This window comes from Chrysemys picta, chromosome 15, assembly GCF_011386835.1.
Source record: "Chrysemys picta bellii isolate R12L10 chromosome 15, ASM1138683v2, whole genome shotgun sequence".
NCBI lineage: Eukaryota > Metazoa > Chordata > Testudines > Emydidae > Chrysemys > Chrysemys picta.
Genome location: NC_088805.1, coordinates 14,235,559 through 14,260,931, shown reverse-complemented (window position 1 = coordinate 14,260,931; position 25,373 = coordinate 14,235,559). Strand labels below are relative to the sequence as shown.

General features: G+C 45.9%; 2 protein-coding genes across 2 annotated transcripts in view; both read left to right on the top strand.

The window, feature by feature from the left end:
* MMP11 (matrix metallopeptidase 11) overlaps positions 1-3,065 on the top strand; it is a 30,053-nt gene extending 26,988 nt beyond the window's left edge. Inside the window, exon 8 of the mRNA XM_008172006.4 lies at positions 1,448-3,065. Within this exon, the coding sequence (XP_008170228.2) occupies positions 1,448-1,581 (134 nt within the window). The 3' untranslated portion in view covers positions 1,582-3,065. The remainder of the gene's footprint in view (positions 1-1,447) is intronic.
* Positions 3,066-5,852: 2,787 nt separating this feature from the next.
* Positions 5,853-25,322, top strand: SMARCB1 (SWI/SNF related, matrix associated, actin dependent regulator of chromatin, subfamily b, member 1). Its single transcript, XM_005288558.5, has 10 exons — positions 5,853-6,093; positions 8,952-9,063; positions 9,609-9,638; positions 12,532-12,661; positions 13,980-14,117; positions 16,269-16,396; positions 17,075-17,241; positions 17,728-17,918; positions 23,833-23,964; positions 24,929-25,322. The coding sequence occupies exons 1-10, from the start codon at positions 6,001-6,003 to the stop codon at positions 24,966-24,968; spliced, it is 1,161 nt and encodes a 386-aa protein (XP_005288615.1). The 5' UTR covers positions 5,853-6,000; the 3' UTR covers positions 24,969-25,322.
* Positions 25,323-25,373: the final 51 nt, after the last annotated feature.

Sequence of the window (25,373 nt, the reverse complement as noted above, 5' to 3'; positions counted from 1 at the left end):
TTTAAGGGGAGAGATGGAGAGACTCCCCAAACCTCTAGTAATAGGAGAATGGCACAAGGAAACCTGCTCCTGTTGTTATACCCTCAAGGAAGAAAAAGTTACACAGGTGACAGAACTACAGACACCATTTCACTGCTTATGATGGTGTTGGGAATATAGAAGACATTCCCCCAGACAGGGCTCCTTGCTGAAAACTGCACAGTGACACCACACAGCCTCATCATCCAGTGATACATCTATTGTCAACTGTTCTCTATGTATCAACCCCTAAAACCCTCCCCTTCCAAGGGATTCCCTTAGCAATGTTGTGCATGAACGGAAGCAATCCTTACAGGTTGGGGGACTCTATCCTGGGAAGCAGTGACTCTGAAAAAGTTTGCGGGGGGGTCACGGTGGGTAATCAGCTGAACATGAGCTCCTAGCGTGATGCTGTGGCCAAAAGAGCTAATGCGATCCTGGGATGCATAAACAGGGGAATTTCGAGGAGGAGGAGAGAGGTTATTTTACCTCTGTATTTGGCACTGATGCGACTGCTGCTGGAATACTGTGTCCAGTTCTGGTGCCCACAGATCAAGAAGGGTGTTGATAAGTTGGAGAGGGTTCAGAGAAGAGCCATGAGAATGATTAACGGATTAGAAGACATGCCTTATAGCGACAGACTCAAGCAGCTCAATCAATGTAGTTTAACAAAGAGAAGGTTAAGGCCATGAGACTTGATTAGCCTACATGGGAACAAATATTTAATGAGTTCTTCAGTCTAGCAGAGAAAGGTATAACACTAACCCATGGCTGAAAGTGGAAGCTTGACGAATTCAGACTGGTAATAAGGCATTAATTTTTAATGATGGGAATAATTAACCATTTGAACAATTTACCAAAGTCTGTGGTAGATTCTCCATCACTGACAATTTTTATATCAAGATTGGATGTTTCTCTAAAAGATCTCCTATAGGAATTTAGGGAAATTCTATAGCTTGTGTTATACAGGAGGTCAGACTAGATGATCACAGTGGTCCCTTCTGGCCTTGGAATCTATGAAAATCTATGACCTAAATCCCAAAGAAATCTCTTGGTAGTAACAGAATCCTTTCGGCCATATCCTACACCTATTCCATCAAGTCCTTGCTGTAATGATAAAGGGCCTCATCCTGATCCCTCTACTCTCGCTGACCTTTCCGCAACCAGGCCAACTGGTGAGTCACAAAGCTGGGTGGAGAGGACATGAAGCTTGCAGCATCTCCAAGTTCCTCCTCATCTTTCTTTGCTAGTTAGTGAACCATCCTTCATTGTGGGTCTTTGCCACCCCTTTGCCCACTGGCAAATTGAGCATGAAGTCCACTATGGGACATAAATACAAGGAGTAATAATGCTAGAAAATGAAGAGCCCCATAAATCGCATCTGCTCTGTCTTTTCTGATACTTCTCTGTGCCTCTGTCTCCTCCACAGGTTTTGCCTATTTCTTGAGAGGCCGGCTTTACTGGAAGTTCGACCCAGTGCAGGTGAAAGTGCTAGAGGGTTACCCACGCCAGATCAGTCATGACTTCTTCAGCTGTGCACCCTCCTCCAATTTCTTCAGATGAAGAGAAGGGTGCTGGCGTCCTCCAGATTCCCCTCCCATCTCCCCTTGTCTCCACCGGTCACTTTGAAAGATGTCATGCTCTCAGACAGAGAAATCTCACATGCATTCCTGGCCTCCTGCTGTGCCCATCACCTGACACAATGGGTTGCACAAATGGCTTGAGGAGACCTGTGGCTTGTGGTTGCCCATTTTCAGATTCCAGGGACCCCCAATCACAGCTTGGTGTTGGAAATAAGGATGCAGCCTGATTGCTGTTGAGTGGCTACTTTAACACTTCCAGCACTTAGATCCCAGAGGCCAGCCTGGAATGGGTCATGCTTCCAAAGTTATCTGGGCCCCATCCACTTAGAAAATGGATCCCACTGGTATTCCCTGTGTTAATATTGCCCACAGCACAGACACCTTTGCTGTTCCTGACATCGGCACTGTTGAGAATGGATTCCACTGATGGCCACTTTCCTAGCATTGAAAGGGGAGTTTTAACTGTTCCCAAATTCAGATTCCAGACATGTGCCCAGGTTGCTGGGGCTGCTTCACCATGGTAATAAAGGTGAGTTTGGACCCCTGCATTTCAGCATCTTGTCCCAGGTCTATTGATATTTCTGGTTTTGTTTTGTATTGTCACTAATATTCATTATAATTTTGTATTGATTTTGTAAAAATATTCTGTGGGTTTTTTAAAGGTGCTAGGTTTCAGTGCTGGACACTGCCCTATATCTCCATATAGTGTTACTAACTCTGGGATCTCACTAAGACACTAGCTCACCACAATACTGGCCGGATGCCTGTAACTTTACCAAAATTTCAGGTTAAGTCTATCCAAATTCAAAACCAATGTTTGTGCCTTGTTTCGCTTCTTTATTCTCTACCTATTGCTGAAAATCAGTACACAAGAGGGTTGTGCATTTTCTCTATCTATTCTTCACCCATCTACCTTCCCATCTTTCACAAGCTATTCTTCATCTTCTTCCCCATATCTCCAAGTGAGCAAAAATGTATCTGCTTCCAGATCTCATGGTTTTTGCTGCATAGCAAAACTTTATGTATTGTAACAATCCTGGGTAGCAAAATAAACCTACGGTGGCCCTTTCTGATTGCCCAAGAAACGGAAGTAAAGAACAGGTAGAAACCTACTCAGTTATCCTTACTATTTATCAGCTTTCCTTCAGACCTAGTTATAGCAGAGACAAAGTGGGATTTAAACCTACCCACAGCAAATAAAGAGATATGGCTCAGTGGCCTTTATCATCCTTAGGCCTGCATGTTCTCTCTAAGCATTAAAGTTTTTTTACCTCATTCAAATTTCAGGTCTATGTTTTTTACTTCTTTTCAGTGTTTGTTTTTACAACCATGCTTCTTCAAAGCAAGTATGTAAATGTTTGTACAATGTATATAAAACCTTTTTATATATACTGTGTGTGTGTGTGTGTGTGTATATATATATATACATACTGTGCTGTATCAATAAATGTGGTCTTTTTTCTATGCCCTGTTTAGTCTGAATTTCTTTTAACATAGCTTTTAACCACAACTTTAAAACAGATCCCACCTACAGACCCTTATCTTGAGCACTGTCTATGCTGTAAGTACAAGGGTATTTTTTGTAATCAAGATTGTGACCTGCTCCGCAGCCCCAGTTGCAACAAGTATAGGTGAGTTTGGGTCATGCTGTCATTATTGAACTTTTATATTACAGTGGCACTTAGAGGCCTAGATCAAAACTGAGGCTGTGAGAAACATTCCCTTCTCAAGAATAGGAAAAGGAAAAATATAGCAAGAATAAAAAGCATTTTCCCTCAGAAAGTATAGGAACCATAGCAAGTAGTAACTAGCTACAAAATGGCTACTTTAGGGCTGCAGCTGCTTGACTCGGCAGTATTTAAAGGGACAGATACAGAAAGGCATGCTGGGGAAAAAGTTCTTATAAAAGGGCAGCATCCCAGCTGGGAAAGGATCAAATAGCTGTAAAGGAAGGGCTGTGTGTTGCTCATGTCTTGCAAGTAAGTCCTATACAATGACATAGTCTCTGTCTTGAAGAGGTTGCAATTTAAGAAGATAATTGATGTAAGAAAGGGTTGAGCAATGCATTGGAATACATACAATGTTAATGTACAATGGCAATATAAATGTTTAAAAATATCAGTAGTATAACTAGTTAACCTTATCTACCCTGCAGTCCATTGGTCACTGATTGTAAAAGTGGGTCTTGAGAAGAGTGTCAGTAGCCTTATAGATTTAGTGCCTTGTGTATGGCATTAAAGGAGGAGGAGGAGGTGTTTGAGAAGCTCATAAACAGGTGGTTAAAGCAGATATTATGATAGAGGAAGAGCTAGAGGCTGAGATATGAGTGGACGAGGTGGGAGCAGAATTGTGAAGGCTCTTGAAGATCAGAATAAGACTCTTGAACTTGGTGTGGTGATATAAAGGGAGTTGGAATTCAAAGAGGGAGGTGATAGGGTCAGAGTGACAGGCAACAAAAATAATCTGGACAGCTGTTTTCAATGAACTAGAGAGGATTCTGTGGTTGTCAGGGAGATGTAGAGAAGGTAACAGGAGTGAAGATGAGAAATGCTGAGGCGCTGACTAAGTTTTTGGCTTTCTGAATAGAACAAAAAAAGTCAAACATTATGGAAGAAGCAGCTGCAAAACATAGACATAGCTTGGATATGTGTGGGGAGGGGGGAGAGAGAGAGAGAGTGTAGAGGAAGACTCCAAGGTTGACTTGTATGACTGGGAAAATGGTGATGCCATTAATACTTTGAAGAAAGATATGATCAGCTTATGGAGTAAGGGGTCCATATTGGAGAGGGGCTGAGACGTGACTGGACAGAGAGAGCTACCTCAGCAGTAGAGCGGTAGAGCTGAGTCATCTACACAAAGATGGTGGTTGCAATTGTGCAAGCAAATGAGATTGCCCAGAGAAAGGGTATAGAGAGAGAAGTGTCAAGGCTAGAGCTCTGTGGAACCCCTACAGAAAAGAGGAGCTACCATTGAATGTACCTGAAGGAACAGCTAAAGAGGTAACTGCTTTTTTTCACAACATACCCATGCTTGCATATCTGCACCTACTATGGGGCATATCCAGGGTGGTATCTGTGCATCCTGTGAAAGTCTAAGCAGATATCCCTCAGAAGGAAACCGTGTACCTGGAGAAGGCGAATAGAGCTACATGCATGGTAGTGCCATCTGGGATATAAGCTGCACAGGGAGCTGGGAAGACAGAAGATTGGCCAACCCAATTATGTAAATCCTCTCTACATGGCAAAGGGAGGATTTTCCTGAAGACAAGCATGTCCCAATTTATACTGCTGGCTAGGTCACATATGCCTAGATGCCATGATTACTAATCACGGTGTGTGGACATAAATCATGTTTATAGCAAACAATGCTACAACCTGGCAGTGGCAACAACCCAGGAGCCATAGCATCACCAGGGCTTTACAACTAACACCATGCCAATGCTGGCCTCAGCTATTCCTTAGAGCAAGAGAGATCTGGCTTGAAGTAGTTTCCATTATATACAGGGTTTAGTTTGGTTCAGTGGCTCTCAGCACCCTCACTACACCAATTCTTCCAGCACCTCTGGGGATCTGCTGACCCTGCTCCCAAATATACTACCCCCATTGAGACAGCAGGGGTGGGGCAGGGGCAAAGGTGGCTGCAGGGCTCTGAGGTGGGGGTGGACTCACCCCCATGCACAAAGTGGTTTAGCAAGGGCTTGGACCCACTCAACTGTAATGGCAGATTAGCCACTGAGCTAATGGGGGGCCTGTACTTGGGGGGGTGCTGGAAAAATAGGCACTGCCTGGCAGGAGTGAGGGAAGCCCCCATGCCCCAACCCTGCTCTCCAGCAGGAGTGTGTGTGTGTGGGGGGGGGGGGGGGGAGGTGACTGCAGGCAGACGGGGTAGGAAGCTCCCCCCCTTTGCTCTGCCCCAGGACCCCACAAAACCATAACCCAGTTCTGCACAAATGGCAATTCCTGCCAAGCTGCCCTGGCTGGGTGGGGGCTCTTGTTGTGTAACTAGCAAAGGGTGAGGAGGGGCAGCCCTAGGCTGCACAGCCCCGCCCCTGCAGCCAGCGCCCCCTATGGCCACAGTGCGCCCCTTCCTCCCAGCTCCACAGCCCCCTGTCCGCACTGCCCGGGGCCCGTGCACCAGATCCAGGCACCGCCAGGGGGGCGGTAGGTGCCCGCGAGGCGGGGTAGCCCGGATGGAGCGTGCACGTGCACGTGCCCCCGCGCGCCTCGGGGGGGGGGGCGTGTTATTTGGAGGCGGCTCCTTTAAGGCCTCGCCCACTGCGGGTGGGGGCTCCCCGAGCCGCGGGTTCGGCGCATGCGCATTGATCCTGCGGAGTAGGCCGCAGCCCCCCGCTTGCTTCCCCTCCGCTCCCGCCGCCCCCAGCCCCGCTCCCGCCGCCGCGATGATGATGATGGCGCTGAGCAAAACCTTCGGGCAGAAGCCCGTCAAGTTCCAGCTGGAGGAGGACGGCGAGTTCTACATGATCGGGTCCGAGGTACCGGCCCGCCCCGGAGGAGGCTGCGGGACAATGGCCCGGCCGGGCCCCGCTCTGCTGTGGGAGCCTCCTTCGGCGGGGGCGCGGGGCTTGGGCCTGAGGGGAGAACGGGCTGGCCGGGTGGTTGGGGCCTGGCCGGGTGAGGGCGGGGGGAGTGGAGTGGGGGCAGGGTGTTGCGTGGGGCCTGGCCGGGTGAGGGGGGGAGGTGGAGGGAGGAAGGATCTGGGGGGGGGGGGAGGCGTTGTGTGGGGCCTGGCTGGGTAGGAGGAATCGGGCGGGGGAAAAGGGGGCATTGTGTGGCGCCTGACTGGGGGAGGGGGGGTTGCGTGGGGCCTGACCGGGGGAGTGGGGGGGCTGGGTAGGAGAAATCAGGCGCGGGGTGGGGGGGAGTTGCGTGGGCCTGGCCTGGTAGAGATGGGCTACAGAAAGTGGGAGGTTAGGAGCAGGACGATCCATCCTGGGGCACGGAGGCTCTGGCTGAGAGAAGCTCTCCCCTACTGTGCGAGCCCCCAGGAGCAGGGGGGAGGCAGCCTTCGTAGTTGCACCATGCTCCCATCTCTCTCTCCCACTACTGCTTTGCTTGGCCCCCTTGGAGATGGGCCTGATCCAGTAGGCTGAGGTAGCTGTTGTTTTCCCCAGATGCTGTCCGACTCTCTCAATCCAGGAGGGGCACTGCAGTTGTTTCCCCTCTTCAGGGCAGCCTGGTTCATACTGCCTTGTAACAGGGGCATCTTCAACACCCACAAGGTCCGGTTGTGCTTCCAGCACCTGTGCTGTGGTGGTTGTCAAGCTCTGGCCTGTGATGTTTATAGCTAGGAGAAGACTTTAGGAGGTCTTCAGTTGTCATGATTGGGGGAGAGTGACAGTGCGAGTGGGGAGCAGGATCTGAGTTAGTGGGTTTCAATGAGACTGGTCATATATAAAAAGTTAAGCATGTTTAAGTGTTCGCCACATTGGGGCCTAATGCTCGGCCAAAACCAGGAACTTGTCTCTGTGTTCTCCAAGTCTCAACTGCCTGAGCATCATCACACTTCTTAATGACATGATATATTGTGGATATCTGAACATTTATTTTAGAAAGATCCTGAATGTCCAAAAACTGCCATATGATTAAGTTAATTGAAATGATAATTTTAGGTCCAGGCTTTTTGGCCAATAAGGAAAATCCAGTTAATGCTCCTACAGTTCTCATTGACTCCCTTTTGGGTTTTTAGCATAGTGGAGTAACTATTTGCAGAAGCAGAGCTTCTGTCAGTCACAGAAACTGCACTGCCTCAATGAATTGACTCATTTGAGGCAAGAACCTTTGATTGGCTCAACAGTGTCAGAGATCTGGTTATACTTTTAAAACAGGAAAATGTGTATTTCAGACCCATTTGATGCGGGAGAGAAGTCATGGGTAACTTGTGAAGTAACTCCCTGCTCTCCATATGTCAGTATATAATGCCTGCATCTGTAACTTTCACTCTATGCATCTGAAGAAGTGAGGTTTTTACCCACGAAAGCTTATGCCCAAATAAATCTGTTAGTCTTTAAGGTGCCACCAGACTCCTTGTTGTTTTTATGGGTAACTTAGAATTCCAGATGCATATTTTTTTAGCAATGACAAGGCTCCGACCAATGGTACTTCTGAAAGAACTGGAAAGGTTGTAAGGTGAAAAAGCAGAGGTGTTACTCTGCAGTTCTCTAACCATCAAGATCACAGGGTACATCTTCACTTACCGGAGGGTCCGGCGGCAGGCAATCGATGTTCTGGGATCGATTTATCGCGTCTGGTTAAGACGCGATAAATCGATCCCGGAAGTGCTCGCCGTCGACGCCGGTACTCCAGCTCGCTGAGAGGCGTACGCGGCATCGACGGGGGAGCCTTCCTGCCGCGTCTGGACCCGCGGTAAGTTCGGACTAAGGTACTTCGAATTCAGCTACGTTATTAACGTAGCTGAATTTGCGTACCTTAGTCCGAAGTGGGGGCTTAGTGGGGACCAGGCCACAATCTCAGTGGTGTAGAAGGAAAATACAGCATTATTCTCTTAGCTACCAGCTAATTTGTAACCCTATTTACTGATAAACATCAAATAACAAAAAATAGTATTAGAAAACCTGAAGCTAGAGTTAGAACCAAACTGGGTCTTTTTTAATATAGAAGAAAACCCCATTGTATGACATTCTGCAGGCTGCTAGTGTGTTATTGCCTTAAACGTTAGTTTCATAGTCTAGAAATAGCCTCATTGTTCACTAAAGCTTAGTGTAACATTTAGTGCTTAGATAAAATAACACAGGTGTGGACATTATGCCAGGAAGAATGAAACTGCTTTACAGATGTTGACTGAATTTTAAAAGGGATTGTTGGCAAGTGAGTCATGAATTGATTTGTGTTCTCTGCATGTTCCTCAGAGCATTTAAAACATAAAATACAAACCAGGTCTTAGGTTACTAGGTTCTGCACAAAGAAAAATGTTAGAAACATAAAAGGTTCAATATAAAAGATGGTAGTGAAGGAATAATATCAAAACATACCATACAAACCTATAGTGGGAGATCTGGGTAATTCCAGCTGGAGGAAGACTAGGAAAGGTTAGATGGTTAAGAAATTATATAAAAACTACTGGTCTTACTAAATTGAGAATTGTTAAGATGGGGTTCTTTCTAACCAGGCTGGCAAAAGAAATGTTGGTCAATATAAGTTTTTTCTTGTACTGCTACAAAAGTCTTGGTGTTATCTAAGAAAGTGTTTTGTTGCTGAAAGAACCATCATTAGGTGCCCCACTTCACCAGCACAAAGGAATCAGTATGCCTCAGATTCCTGCTCAGATTTGAGCTGCATCCCTTAAAACAAACCACCTCCTTTTTGCTTGTAGGTGGGGAACTACCTACGTATGTTTCGTGGCTCCCTGTACAAGAGGTATCCCTCCCTCTGGAGGCGACTAGCCACAGTAGAAGAGAGGAAGAAAATAGTTGCATCTTCGCATGGTAAGAAAATTGATAAATATTCCTGATGTTTTAACTCTGAAAGGGTAGTTTTAAAAATTGAAATAATTAAGTACATTCTGAAAAATACCCATAAGCTGTGATTTTAATTGAACCGGTTACACATGTTGAATTGCAAAAGATTTATACATTTCTAAATTAATCCCATACAATTTCATTTGGCATAGGAGGCTTCTTCTGTGTGTGTGGAGACACAACCCTTTTGTGATGTTGCAATTTTTTTTTTGCTTGGAAACAAGGTGTTTTGTCTGACCTTGGTTGCCCCTCGGGATAAGGGGGTGGAAAGGAAGAGATTCAGAACTGGTATTGTTCAATAGCTATATCAATAGAAACAGAAGAGAGTAAGAATCTTGTTATCTTAATAGAAGTCTCCTTGGCAAGAGAAGCAAGTAATGAAACAATTTCCTTTTAAAAGATAATCTTACAAGCTACAGGGCTGGAGCACAACAAACCTGACATGTTACAGATTTATGTCTACTTCTCCTCTGAGTTTTCTGCTGACTTGTTGCTTTTTATTTTTTCAACAGAGTCTCAGCGGAGTCACAGCCCCAGAAGATGTAAGTCTTCAGCTTGCATTGTTCTTACCTTCTGCTGGAGAAAGAATCCCTCTTGTGGCCCCTACTGCTATCAAATATGTGTAGTCAAATGTTTAATTCTTTTTCTCTTCTGGCTCATTAGACTCAGATATGTAAAGAACGGGATAATGCTTTTCCCTCATGATTACTCTCTCCTTGGCTCTTGCCACTTTTAAGAGGGAGATTTTTTCCTGTGATTGCTCTGACTGGACATCCTAGTTCATGGGCTTTTCTCTTCCTTTTCATGAGACTTTGTGAGCACTCAACATACAGATGGTTCTTTGCAATTTACTAGGGTCTGCCCCTGCCACACTACCAATTTTTGTTTTTATAGTGTTTTACAGACACTAATTCTCCTATATGCCGCAATGGAATCAGGCCTTTATCAGTGTTTTTGATGGATCTGTTGAGCGATTCAGTTCTATGGTTAACCTTTGTCACCACTTTCTAACAAACCATTCCAGATCTTTATGCATCCCAGGGTTCATTAGTTTCTGGGATGTTCCTCCCATGCTGCAGTGGGTACTAAACTGTGTCACTCCAGAGGGCTCCAAGTGCACATGGGTTCATGTGTATTTGGTAAAAGCCTCAGTCTTTCTGTGGACTCTTGTCCACGTTACACAGCCACAGCCCAGTTCTCAATGGTCTGCTCATGAGGCCCAGCACTGCCTAGCAGAGTTAGAGGAGGTTATCACTGAGGTACATTGGTAGGGATGTGTGAGGGGAACTATCACAGTTCCTGCCCACAGCACAACTAGCCCCTTCTCTCTTTGTAGCAGAGTCTTTGCACAAGCAGTTGATTTGCTGTCCTGCTGCACCGTCACTAACCAGCCCTTTAAAGCTTTCACTTTGGGTCTTCTTTTCTGTGTCTTTTCTCCATTTCACATCATAGGGGGGTTGCAGTGTCTTCCCTGGGGTATATTTGAATAAGACCTACTGTGACATTTTGGGGATCAACCAGACCAGTAAGGGATTCTGTCAGCACCTGCCCTGCAACCTTGGGTGCCTTAATGCTCTGCTGCTGTGGCTCAGGGTACGTCTGTACTGCAGAGAAAAATCTGTGACACAGAGTCTCAGAGCCCAGATCACTTGACCAGGCTGCAGAGCTAAAAACTGCAGTGTCTATGTTGCTGCTGGGGCTGGAGCCGAGGCTCCAAAACCCTCCCTCCCCCTCGCTGGGTTTCAGAGCCTGGGCTCCAGCCTGAACTCAAACTCCTACGCTGCTATTTTTAGCCCTGCAGCCTTGGCGCTGGCAGCCAAAGTCAATTGACCCAGGCTTTGAAACCATTGCTGCAGGTTTTTCTTTGCAGTGTAGACATCACCTCAGACCCCCTAACCCCCAGTAGCCACCCTACAATCATCAAGGTCTCGCCCTGGCTTCCACCATCCTAATTATTTTTTTGCAGGGTGACTTCTCCAGCTTTCTGGGCCTGAGTCTTCCCAAATCCATCTACCCCAGGTTCTTAAGTACCAGACACTTGGACTCTTCCCCTCTGGTTTGTTGCCCCGACTCAGTGAAATCTCCCCCGTTATCAGTCCATGTTGGGGGACATTCTCCACACAGTTTGCACTAGAGACCTTTTTGAGGTACAGATAAAAGGTTTGCATAATAGAAAAAATCCCAGATTCAAAGATGAAATAGTGAGGAAAAGCAAACACAAGATGCACAGAAAAATAAATATAAAGGTGCAATTTCAGGTTTACACTTCTATATTAGCTAAATTCCCTTTTCTAATACAAGTTACCTGTTGCCTCTGACCAGTTTCCCAATGTGCCCTCTGGCCTAGAAAGGATCCAGTGTTTCACCAACAGGAAGTGACAGTGGATGCTGGCCCTCAGTTTTTGGATGCTTTTTACTTCAGACCCTCTCTTTTTAAGGGTTTGCAAGGTTTTTTCCCTCTCGGGGCTTGTCTACGCTTACAATGCTGCTTCAGTGAGGACACTAATTACGCCAACGGGAGGGATTCTAGCTAACACCTCAGAGGTGGTAGCCAGGTTAATAGGAGAATTCTCTCATCAACCTAGCACTGTCTACACCGGAGGTTAGGTTGGTTTAACTGCATTGCTCATGTGTATGGATTTTTTGCACCTCTGAATGACTTCGTTATACCGACCTGATTTTCTAGTGTAGACCAGGCCTCAGACTGGTAATTCATGGTTGGCCAGATCAAGGGAATCTCCCTCCTTTCTTAGTTTTCCAAGACTGGGGTTTTCTTTTCAGTTTTAGTGTCTTTCCACTAACTTTAATAGTCCTCCATTGTCACTTCCTGGGTTGTACAAGGGTAGATGCTTGGAGCTAGTCTCGTCTTTGTCAAGGAAGCAGCTCCCCCCCCGCCTGATTCATAGCCATAGTCTGTATACATATCTCAAATTACCATCAAAGTCAGAACCTTACAGACTTTAATAAAAGGCCTTACTTGTCATATTTTTATATACAATAACATTATATACAACCATGTGATTCAGTTGTGTATTCTTTGGGGTTCAAGCCCCCTGTTCTCCCCTTGGGGGGATTGGACCTGACTGTCACATTACCAAAGAAAATCAAACTTGCCTCATCTGGCTGAACTGGCCCCAGAACTAGAATATGTATTCTTTGGGGCAAGGACCGTCTTTATGTTTGTACAGCACCTAGCACAATGGGGCTGGGGCCTGTTGATGCTTCTTGTGGGTAGGAGTGGACCAGCAGAATTTCACAACTCTTCTAAAATGAAGTGCTTTAAAGGGACAAGATGAAGGAATCCAAGCTACTCACAGATTTTTAGAGGCTCTCAGTAGAAGTTAACATTGCCTATCCCCAGCAGCAGAATCATTAATTAGTACCATGATTGACACTATTTCAAAGGCTAACCAGTTACATGCTTTCTGGTCACAGATCATGGTTATACGACACTAGCCACTAGTGTGACTCTCTTGAAAGCCTCTGAAGTGGAAGAGATCTTGGATGGAAATGATGAGAAATACAAGGCAGTGTCTATCAGCACAGAGCCTCCCACCTACCTCAGGTAATAAACATTGCTGAGGGTTGGATCCGAGTTGAAGTGATTGGAAAAGCTGTTTTACCCTGTCAAACTGTATAAAATTAGGGTATTATTTAGTGAGGTATCAATTGCTCTCTGTGTTCCCTAATATTGCTAATAAATTTTATAAATAGGATATCTCCATTAATTTATTTTATCTCCTAGAACTGGAAGGGACCTTGAAAGGTCATCGAGTCCAGCCCCCTGCCTTCACTAGCAGGACCAAGTATTGATTTTTGCCCCAGTTCCCTAAGTGGCCCCCTCAAGGATTGAACTGTCACAACCCTGGGTTTAGCAGGCCAATGCTCAAACCACTGAGCTGTCCCTCCCTCCATGTAATCACTGTTTCTTTACATGAAGATCTCTGCTATGGAAGGACTTGATTTCTGGCATACATGTACCTTGAAACTCAGTGACGTTGCTTACCTTAGGACTGTTTCATCCCAGCTTCTAGTGTATGTTCTGGGGAAAAATACACCCACATTGAGCACAATCTGGGCGTAAGAGAGAGACAATTATACACTCCAGCAGTGACTTAAATGAACACAATCCAAATGTTAATCTGGTATTTAAAAGTGGTGAATGTGGCTGTAGAATTTCTCTGCTAGGGTTAAAAATGGAGTATAGACAATAGTAGTCTCTTAATTAAGGGAAGGAGTGCTTCCTAATGGTTAGAGCTTGGTGTGCTAAGAATTGGGACTCTGGGTTCTATTCCTGGCTCTTCCTGACCTTGGGCAAGTCACTTAACCTTTCCGCGCCTTAATTTCCCTATCTGCAAATTGACTTGCCTTAGAGGGGTAGCATAAGGATATAATTTAAAGTTTGTAAAACATTTTGAGAACGGTGGATAAGAGGCATTGTAGAATGGCAAAGTAGTATTACTTAGGCAATAAGTCCTGGCAATGGATTCTTTGTTTGGCCCAAAGAGGACTGGTGGGGATAGATAAAACAAAGTGAGATCAAACAGAAAAAGCTGGTCGATGGATTGGAACAATGGTATATGTTAAATGAAGGGCTGTGAGCTCCTCTGAGGTGAGTACTGTAGAAGGGCCAGGTATTACCAGATGGCTAAAATTTATTTTCCAGAAGGCCAGCCCCACACTCTCCCAGCTGACGTGGGGATGTCTCCACTCAGCCAATTGGAGACTTATGAATGGAACAAATGCACCATGCAGCTTTCAGGTTACCATTGCGGGAGCCTGCGATCAGGCTGAGAGCTGTATATATGACCATACCATAAATAATGACAATGGAAATATTCAATGCTTGAACCTCAAGTTTAACACGAAGTCTCCTCCTTCAGAGAGCAGAAGGCAAAAAGGAATAACCAGTGGGTGCCAACCCTACCCAACAGCTCTCATCACCTCGATGCTGTGCCATGCTCAACAACCATCAACAGAAACCGCATGGGCAGGGATAAGAAGAGAACCTTCCCACTCTGGTGAGTTGGAAACTGCTGAGTTTTTCTGCATGATGACAGTTGTCTAGAGGATGGCTCTGAGGCGGCAGGCATGCTGTATTGACTTGTCCAGGGTTTGTAGATGCTGTTAAAATTGCACATTATACTTCGTGATAAAGACCCAGCTGTCCCCCAACTAAGACGCTCTTGGTTAGACTGGGCTACTTGAAGCTAAGTACTTATGCCCCCTGGCTGAAATTCCCACCCCTGCGTAGTATATGAGGCCTCGTTCATTAGGCCTTTGCACCATTTAATGCCTCAGGAAACTTGAGTGGCACATAGGCCTTGCACTGGCCTCTGCAAGGCCGATTAAAATTCAGTGGCAGCAGAAAATGTGTGTTCCTTGGTTTTTAATATTTTATGCACTTCTAGGGGTGAACTCCCTTGCTGGTCTGTGTTTCTCCCACGGCTGCCTGTCTCAGAACTGCCAGGTCTGCAGTTGTCCATAGAGAAAGAATGGTGTTCTGAAATGTGTTCTGCTTAGCAGTGGCTGAAAGAACCTATAGACCTGTATCCTGTAAGGCATTAGCTTAAGTAAGCATAAGACTTCGAGGCCTGTGAACTTTAGCATAAATCAGTGGCCTCACAGTCCCCCTGAGCTTTGGGGAACTGGGAATATTGTGCTGGGGAGAGAGGGAGTCCATGCAAAATGATAGCAGGTAACTGCAGGGATATTTGAACTAGCACTAGGCTTGTTTAGTTTAGGATAGAAACGTTGGCAGATGTTTAACCACGAACTTGCTTTGGCAACAGGTTGGTGTATGTGATAAGTTAAGATCATTAATAAACTGCCCTCTAGGATAAGGACACTCCAACATTATTAGGGTGAGGAAGTCCGATATGGACAAGGGAGGCTGGATATTTGCATGAATAGTCATGACAGCCCTTAGGCCCTATAATAGACGAGACCACTGTGTATGTAAGGAGAGTTTTGGCCCATCAGACTTGTTTGACATGCCAGGGACAGAGAAGGACCCTTGTAGGCAACCGGCGGTCTCTTACCACCAGATCCCCAAGCAAGGGTGTGAGTCTGTGACATATGATACATGATTCCTTAACTCTGTACTGTTGCTCTCTTTTTATGTGTGTCTTCACTTATTGTGCTAATAAAAGTGCATAAAGTTTTGCTTTGCCCTTGGCGTGAGTGCCCAGGGTTCCCAACCAGACATTGAAGTGGATAACCTTGCTTCTCGTGTGCCTGATTCTGGAACTAGAACCCTACAGTTCCCAGCTCTTTATAATTGATTTCCAATTCATTACTAATCAATAACCACTAAAAATCAGGTAATGTGCATTTTTTAAACTTGTTTAATCTAGTGCTCATGGAAGGTGCTGGATTGGCAGCCAAGGATGCAAATCTCCTGGTTTTTGATAGGACACTGCACAGGTGGCCATGTGAGCTTTCCCATGCTGCCTCCGTCTCAGGAAGGGCCGTCCTCAGGAGTGAGGAGAGCAGCTCACTCTCATTTCCTATCCACTCCTTGGTAGCTCTGCTAAGACTGTCAACAAGGATGCCAGTTGTGGTGGTGGTTGTGAGGTGCACACCTGTCCTCTGGGCACTGGACTGAGACTACTGCTCAATTCACGTAGGCCACTAACCAGCCACACAGTAGTAATGGCCTTCATTTGCTAAAGATGTGTTCTGAAGTTGAACACCCTGGCCTAGAAGAGAGGAGCTTTGTATCCCACCGAGTGATCATTAAAATCAGAGTCTTTCTCCAGCTGCTAGAGCAGGTCAAATTGTGTCCCCCTACATCATACTAGATATGGATTTTACTGTCTTTGTGCAAATATTTCAATAACTGTAATTTCTCTGCAACATTGTCCAGCTGCTATGACTCATATAATGATTTTATATCTTCCATAGAAGACCTGACCTGAAGAGTTCAGAGGGAGCCAGTCATGCAAACTCGAGGAACTTCCTCACTGTATTCTCTAGCATATTATTTTATCTCAGACATGTTAAAGGTGAAAATGAAACCTAGGGTCCTGTAAGCTTATGTTTTAGAGCCCACCCAAAGGCTGTGATTGTCAGAGGGAGGTACTCCTGGTAAATCCTGTCTCTTTTCTCATGGATGCTAGTGTACTTTCTACCAGTATCTAATGCTGCATGTTGTCATGGTTTGTTTTCAGCTTTGATGACCATGACCCAGCAGTAATCCATGAGAATGCATCCCAGCCAGAGGTTCTGGTTCCAATCCGATTGGACATGGAAATCGATGGGCAGAAACTCAGAGATGCTTTTACGTGGAACATGAATGGTATGTAGGCAGCCAAGTCTTGTCTAAGGAGCTTGGAGGGATTCGGTTGCATCCATACAATAGCATTTTTTATTTTATTTTTTAGAGAGAGAGAGATCCCCTGCCACACATTGGCAAAGCTGTCAAGGCCTCACATTTCACTGGGATTCCATTTAATTGTCATGTCTCATCCTGTATCATGTGTCCTTCCTGCTGGCTGCAGTGAGCACTAGGCGTGTATGTGTAATTTGAGGCCATCTTTTGTAATTGGCCTGTTCTCCTGACCTGATTCAGTGATGCCACAGTCCAGTGTCTCTGATATCATGCGGTATTCAGATGAGATAAAAATACAAAAGCACAGAAAGCCTGTATCTCCATAGTCTCATTCACCTGTGTAGTGTATTAAGATTGCAGCTACATTGTTTCCATAGGAACAAATAGTAAATGTTGTCCATTCCTTAAGTCAGAGTTTGTAGATTGTTTATGCCCTTACAAACCAGAGTCTAAAATCATCCTTTGACTCTTACTAGAAAGAGGTTAGACTTGAGGTTTCCCTCTGCATGGCAGGTTACAGCAGAGGTCTAATGCTGTAATCGGTGAGTGAGAGGAAGATTCTAATTGCTGTAAGCCCTGACTGAATTAACTGGGAATACTGACTTGTTCTAATGAAATTGGTTTTCCTTTCTTCACCTCCATCAGAAAAACTAATGACCCCAGAAATGTTCTCAGAGATTCTCTGTGATGACCTGGATTTGAATCCTCTGACCTTTGTCCCTGCCATCGCCTCTGCAATTCGACAACAGATTGAGTCTTATCCGACTGACAGTATCCTAGAGGACCAGTCAGATCAACGAGTTATTATTAAGGTAATAAAGGAGGAAGGCATGACCCGAGTTAAATTATTTTGTAGAAGGCTGTTTGGGGAAGGAAAAGCACGTGGGCTCCTCAAGCTAGGAGTTCCTGGCGCCCAGTCCTGTGTCTAGATCACATCTCTGTCCTCTGTGTTGAGGCCCTGGTGGCAGACTACTGAACACTGCTGTCTGTGCCAGGAATTGAGATGATAATGTAATATGAGTTCCAGAGGGGGAAGGAATAGAGTCACATTTTGGGGAGAGGAGCTGGAAGTCCTCACACATCATTTGGGTTTCCTAGCACTAATGGTAGTAAAGAACCCAAATACAGTAGTTCTAGGAATGCATGGAATTGGTTCAGCCATTTATCTTCTTTGCCCCTGAACTTTACCTCCTGCATTAAATAAGCATGACCATGACAAGGTAATGCAAGAGATTGGTATGTGTAAGAGCATTTGAAATGCAAACAAATCTGACTTGTGTTTATGGCGTTGTGTCCAGCTAAATATCCACGTGGGGAACATTTCCCTGGTAGACCAGTTTGAATGGGACATGTCGGAGAAGGAGAACTCCCCGGAGAAGTTTGCACTGAAGCTGTGTTCAGAGCTTGGGCTGGGTGGGGAATTTGTCACCACCATCGCTTACAGCATTCGGGGACAGCTGAGCTGGCATCAGAAGACTTATGCCTTCAGGTACAGAACACTCTAGTCTTACCATCTGTTAAATAGCTGCCTCCTTGTGGAAGATATTTTCCTGCTGATGTACCACTCTGCTCTTCCTAAGGATGCTTGCATGGAAACAAGGTTTTGGCTTCTCGAGCTCATGTGGTCCTTCTGTCACCTGAAGCCCTCCTCACTTTGACATTTAGTTAATTGCTGTGGAGTGGTTTATCAGAGGAGGAAGGAGCAGATGAACTCCTAAGCAATGAAGATATTCCTTTTGTGTAAATGTCTTAGTAACACACATCAAAAGAATTCCCAAAAGCCAATATTATGTATAGGCCATTTCCTCTGTGATGTTGGCAGTTCCTTTATGGTCACCTATTGGGAATCCCGCAGAGACTTTTCCCACTTTCTTGTCTGGTTCACAGGGTGGCTGGAGGGCAAGGTGTGAATGTGCTGAGGCTGTTTGGGAGAGGTGCTATTTCACTGATGTAAGCTAATTTCAGAATTGGTGCCTGCCGTGGGGAAACGGCGCATAGCCTCACTTGGATGTAATGTGCAGGCTGACTCTGGAGAGCATGAAGTTTAGCTTTAGTGGGGCTGGGAATGGAACCAGTGCAAACACCACAAACTCTAGGGAAGCCTGGCTCTGCATGCTACCCCTCACGCCTGTGTCTCAGTCATACCCTGAGGCTCTTGGTGGTTGGCTAACTTGAGGAATCTGCTTCACCCATTCAAAAATATCAAGTATGTTTTGGTTTAAAATAGAGCCAAAAGACTAGAAATGGCTGCTTCATTCCCTAAGTGCCCTTTGCTTTGAGACGCTGGGGGTGTTATGTACAGTTTGTAACTGTCCCAGGCGATGCTATTCTGTGATGCTGAAATATCAGCTCTTGCCACATTACAGCCTTTTGTTACAGCTAATGGGTAACAGCTATTGTTTCATCGTCTTCGTTCAGAAAATGTACCCTTTAATCATGTTCTCCTTTCATAACATACATACTGATAACTTTTTCTAGAGGCCTCTAAGCCATTTGTGTTCCCTGTGCCACGATGACTCATGAACCAGGGTGTCTTAAGTATTTTCAAAGCCTAATGTTGATTAAAACAGTAACTGTAGTGCTCTGCACTGGCCAGAATAAAAGCTAGTGTGATTTACTTATCACCAGGAGATAGGTTATGAATCCTGACAATAATCGGTTCCAGTTGTATTATGTAGTGGTCTGTGGTGAATTAGTATATGGATGGTTTTTATCCTTAATGCATTTCATTGTAATATATTACAAGTGTGCAAGTTGGGAATATGCATTAATGAGCTAGTCTCTGAGTTGGCCTGGCAGACTAAACTCTGCGCATTGTGATACTATGTGAAGGATCAGAGTTCAACACCTGAAATGATTTGCAGGGCCAGCAGTGGCTGGGGGAAAGGAGGTGCCTTGCTTTGGCTTTTAGTAATTCCCTGTGGCCATTTCAGGCCATCACAATGGTACACCCCAGCGGTTGGAAGAGAACCGCATCCAACCCTTTATTGGAGGGACGGGCAATGCCTCGAGGTCAATTCCAGGGTGTGAGGGAGCATAGAAGCAGAAAACAGAAGATAGATCCTCAAGGTTCTGAGACCTCCTGGAGTTAGTGTAGAAGTAGGCGGCTAGTCCATAGAATTATTCTGCTTAATGGAGCAAATAAAGAGAATTCAGTGCTGGCACTTAGATTGCGAGCCTGACATGTTTATTGCATAAGAGGCAATCCTGAGAGTGCCTAGGGTTATTCTAGTTCACATTGTGGTTTAAGAAGTTGCTGTAGAAACCAAGGAGTTAGCAGTCAGCTTCCAGTATTTTAGAAGCGCCCCAGCCAGTTAGCACTCGTGGCACCATGAGCATATGTCTGTGTCACTGTAACCTTCTGCCCTTGCTCCTGCCGGTCTCCGTGGTCTTTGTATATTCCCGACTGTCCATAACCAGCATCGCGGCAGCCTCCTTTGCAAATGGAGTGCTGTAGGCCAGCTGCTTTTTACTCCTCGTCTGCTCCTTGGCACTTCTCCGTTCGCTTTCCTTCAAGGATATACCCCAGTGGTGTCCCCAGAAACAATGTCATTCCAAGATTATCGCCAAAGCAATGTTTGTTAGAGACCGGAGAGAGACTCAGTGTAAACCAAAGGTAAACCTAAAATCCTCTCTGCTTAAGTGTGGAGAACAGCCTCTCTGGAGAGGAGTTTGTAGTTACGGATTTAAACAAGAGTACAATCTAATTGTTAGAGCTCATGTGCTTGTCCTGTGTCCTGCTGCCAGCGTCCCCTCTCTGTTAGCATCTCAGGATGTGACTTATACCTTCCTTTGTCAGGGAAAGCTGATTGGTATCTCCTGGTGTGGTTGGGGACCAAACCATTTTTGGCACCATTGCCAAAAGTGCTTTTAGTCTTGTCCGCACTAGAAAAGCTTAAATATGGACCGAAATCCAGTGTCTTTCCCACTGTCTTCTGACCCCCTCTCAGTAGAGTTGTATGGCGTAATGGGGGAAATGCCCTAGGCATGTCTACACTACAGCCTCCACCAACACAGAATCACAGGTGTGTCCCTGAGGTTGGGTGGAAGTACGTCTCCAGCTCTGTGCAGTGGTGCTGGGCCTGGCCATGCTGGGGAGTAAACTCTTTGAAAGCAACCAGGGTAGGGGATGTTGGCTGGTTTAGCAATGTGTGCTGGTGAGCACAGCTGGGCATTCAAGCTTTCTGCTCCGTATCTCCCTCCTGGCTCATACTTGTGACAGCTCTTGAAGTAAAGAGCAGAGCCATCTCATCACTGTTGGGCAGAAGTCCTCTTTTGGATTAGCCCAGACACTATTCCTTCATTCCTTCTGAGTACGGTTAAATTGCTTTCTGCCTTCTCTCTCTCTCTTCCCCCCTCCCATTACAGTGTATCCCATAGCCAGTGGAGACTAGCATTCCTAGATGGTCACTCTTCCTAGTTCTTGCCCCTTAGTGCTTCAGAGGGGCCCTATGAACCTGCATAGGTACCAAAAGGCTTTTCTAATATACCTCTGCTTCCCCATTTATCACAGATGACCTAGTTTGGATAGAGGCTATTTGCAGATAGCTAGTTATTTTTCCCTTGGGAGGTTGCTTGCATGATATGAAAATGTACCTCCCTTTTAGTCAGACAGTGCTGATATAATACCAGCCTGTGGTCCCAACGGGTGACTTCACACGCTGGCTTGTTAAAAGCCAGGTTATCAAGGATTTCTGCATGGCCCTGATTATTAAGGAGAGTTTGCACATAGAGAGTGTTTGCAATAGGTAGACTTCAAACCTCCTTTCAAAGATAAAGGAACCGTATTGCAAACAATGAAATCAAAGTGCTGGCTGCTGCTGGGAGAGGAATGGGGGTAAGGAGGCCCCAGCAGAACAAAGTAACCATCAATACTTAGACATCATCTCATTTAAAAAAAAACACTAATTAAAACCTTGTTTTGTTTCTCTTAGTGCAAATGTCCTCTTCCTTCTCCTCCAGCAGAGGAGTGGCTTTGAAACCTTCTTGTGATTAATGATATTTGGGTTCTGTGGTTGGTTAGTTCCTGAATTTCCAAACCACACTAGTGGTGGTTGCTAAAGAGAGACATTCCAGTGAGCAGGAGAAGGGTCTGCTGTAGCAGTATCAAAAGAACAGCCTTAATATCTCCAGGGACTGACACAGTCTGAGGAGTCACGCAGATCTTAATCATCTGAGGGAGAGGTGAAACCATGCAGTTCTGTGGGATTCTGCTTTTGCTGGTCAGCACTGTTAGTGCAAAACAAGGACCGAGCCAAGAAGCATGATATCGCAGTACAGGGTCGTGAGCCACTATACAGAACTGTTTATATAGTAACATATATAAAATAGATATAAGGAGCAGTAAGAGGAGGCTGAAATGGGACCCATCAAGTTCTCCTGTCCCCATGACTTATTCAGTACATAGTGACCATATACACAGCCCCTTACAAACCAGCTCCCTGGCCTAAAGAGCTTCCATCTGACTATCGGAGGGAGCTGTTTCTACCAGACACCAAACACTCCTTGCCTTAGGGATCATCCTCGTGTCCAGTAGAAAACGTCACCCTGCTCAGCTGGCTGTATGGACCCTGCCACATGTGAATGTTACCTCAGCCTGTCACCAGAGGGTTGGACCAGGGCATAGGGAAGGTCAAAACTTTGTTGTGTGACTTCACCTCACTCCACTAACAATTATGCAGCTGATGGTGCATTACACAGCGCCTCCTACGCTGGGAGTATCCCCTCTGCCGCCACTCCTGCTTGGCAGCAGCATTGTGCCCTTGAGAAGTTGGGGTGTTGTCACAGGAGTGCAGATTCCCTTCTGCTCTGTCTGACACCTGCCGTCCACGGAAATGTGGGATCCAGTTTGATTGTGCTGAAATCATGCTCCTAGGCCCAGTCCGGCAGCCCCATTGAAGTCTGTTGACTTGTGCAGGTGTGAGGCTGAATCTGGCCCTACAGGTTTGCTATTCTAGAGCAACAGCTTTGCTGCAGACAACCCATTTCCATGGCGATCAGCAGTTGAATTATGTCCTGTGAATCAGCGCTGTGATTAGCTGCATGTAAGTGATCGGATGCTGGCCCGTGTAGGGCTGTCTCTGTGGGAGGGGTCAGACGTGCCCGTGTGCACCTGGGATAGCCCCCCCACACACTTTTTCAAAATTTGAACCAAATATTTACACTGAGACTTGCCTGTGTTTACGCTGCATTTCCAGCTCCTCAATATTTAGGAACCCACTCACATAACCACAAGGGGCCATACCAGTTAATTCTGAAAGGCATAGTGAAGTGAAGCCCACTTTGTGAGCAGGTGATGGTGTAGCTGCTTGTAGCAGACCAGTTTTTAACTTGCACTAGCAGACTAAGCTCTTTGGGTCAGGGACTATCACTTACTCTGTCTATTTGTAGAATACCTAGCGCAATGGAACCCAGTCCATGACGAGAGTCTCTAGATTCTATTGCAACAGTGTGTTGCTCTTCAGTGGAAGATTGGGAGAGTTTATTGTCACCAGGCCTTATGAACATCAGGAGTTGCCAAAGGCTGCGAAGGAAGAGCAGCTGTAGTAGGCAACTCAGAATTACAGTACCACGTGCAGTTTGCACAGAGGCCTTGTCTACACTACTCCAGCTACGTTATTCACGTATCTGGAGTCGATGTAGCTTAGGTCGACTTACTGCGGTCTCTACACCGCACTGCGTCAACTGGAGACGCTGTCTGGTTGACTTAACTTACTCTTCTCGTTCCAGTGATCTATTGGAGTTGACCGGAGAGCGCGCTGCGGTTAATTCAGCGGATCTTCACTAGACCCACTAAATCAACCCCCACTGCATCGATCACAGCAGCCTTGATCCCCAATAAGTGTAGACATGGCCTCAGAAATGCTGGCAGGAACCTCAGGAAGCCACATTTCTGAGCAGGCAGGGTACTCTCCCAGTTCATGAATGTCCCCTTGGATATGACAAAGCTTTCATAAACTGGTATGATCTTTTCATTCAGCCTGAGTGTCATCTGTCCATTAGGCAGTTACATAGAGAGCCTTCAGAGGGGGGAAATCTACTGAAACTGTGGTTGGTATTCAAAACCTGCATGGCTCTTTAAACTGCAGTCTTCAAGTTGTTATTAATATTGGTCATATACCTCCTGACGGCTAAAACTTTCTAAAATACGAAGGACTTGTTCAGCATTTGCTTTGATGACTCCCCTTTCCCTGGTGCATACAAGAGATGATGGCTTCAAAGTTGTTAGATTCATGGCAGTTCCAGGCTCTAGGAACTGTAGCTTGACTGTCTACTGGGCAGGAACCAGATTGTACAAGCAGATGTAAGAATGAGTGCCCAGGGGAGTGAAAGGTCGGTGTGTCTTGGCTTTTGCAATTCAGATTTGGCTGAATTCTGTTTTTTGTCTTGACCTGGTGCTTTAGTGAGAACCCTCTGCCAACCGTAGAGATCGCCATTCGCAACACAGGTGATGCTGACCAGTGGTGCCCTCTGCTCGAAACCCTAACGGACGCGGAGATGGAGAAGAAGATCAGAGACCAAGACAGAAACACAAGGTGCTGCCCGTTCATACAGTTTTCATTCTGGCCCCTCTCTAGGATAGAATTTAAAAGCTTTGATGTTTTATTTTTCTCTGCTGAGAGCCAACTGGCAGGATTTCAGATCAATACACCAGAAAGAGGATTTCTCTCTCCTTTGCTTCAGGATATTAAACTGTTATCACATCACTCTGCAAGTGTCTTCACATTTTCATTTTAACCATCTCCTGCTCAAAGCCAGCTCCCCTCTAGTGCAGTACTATCTGGGGTCTCTAGGAGTCTTAAAACTAAATGCCACATGCTGACCAACATCCTGACAAAGCTTCCCTTTTATGTGTGGAGAGGCACTGTTTGAAGTAGGAGTGATGTTCCAAACCCCAGCCTGCACTTCTGCCTATTTGCTGGCACAGATAGGAACACCGTTGAGACACCTACAAAGCAGCACTGCAGAGGCAGCTTAGGCTGTTCAAAGCTGCCTGGATGTGAAGTGAAATCAGCCTGGTTTATCTCCCCAAGACACTGTAGGTAATAAAATTGAGAGATTCAAGCAACGCCCATGGGTTGCTCAGAACTATGGACACCCTGCCATTGGTGTCTGATAAACCATCTCCCAGTCTGATAAGACTGAGACATTCTGGTACTCAGTAGCTGTAAGCTCTTGCAGTAAAGCTGAGCTGTCAATGGCTGATGGATGTTGAAACACAATTTAGGCTAAAAACACATGGAAACGAGTAACCCGGTTTCTCGGCAGTGGCAGAAATGCCACACACACTTCAGGAACTGTGCAGATAACAATGTGGTTCAAGTAATTAGTACAACCAGGCGAGGGTGTTAACTAGTAAGTTTGTCTAGCAGCCCCGAAGGCTGTGCAATAACTTGCCCTTTAGCACCTGTGAGTGCTGTGGCGTGATTCCAGGCAGCTCTACTAAAGCATCATTTCCCCATCACTTACTGTGCCTTTTTTCTCCCTCGCTTCCTACAGGCGCATGAGACGTTTGGCCAACACTGCTCCAGCCTGGTAACGCTCCCTGCCATGCCAGTGGTGCTCATCCTACGGACTCTGTCTCCACTCCTCTCCCCCAAAAGGACCTAGGATTGGCAGGGGTTTGTCTTGAATCTTTTTGGCCCAGAATGAGGACACACATTCCGCTTGCCAAGCAGTTCAGGGTACTGCTGACTCCCGCCCCTGCCCCCACCTTAATGCCATGTGCCGAGAATGTTGCATTCGCACGTTATCCATCAGAGACCTGTGGCAGCTGTCAGAGCCCTCATGTATCTTTGTGTGGACTGAGTAAAGGTTTTTTTGTTTTGTTTTTTTGGTATAGGTGCAAGGTGCACTGTTAAGACAACTTTTGAAATAAAAGGAATGCATAATGGTTGGTTTGAATCCGTAACTTACATGCATGGGAGTCTAGCTCCCATTGCTT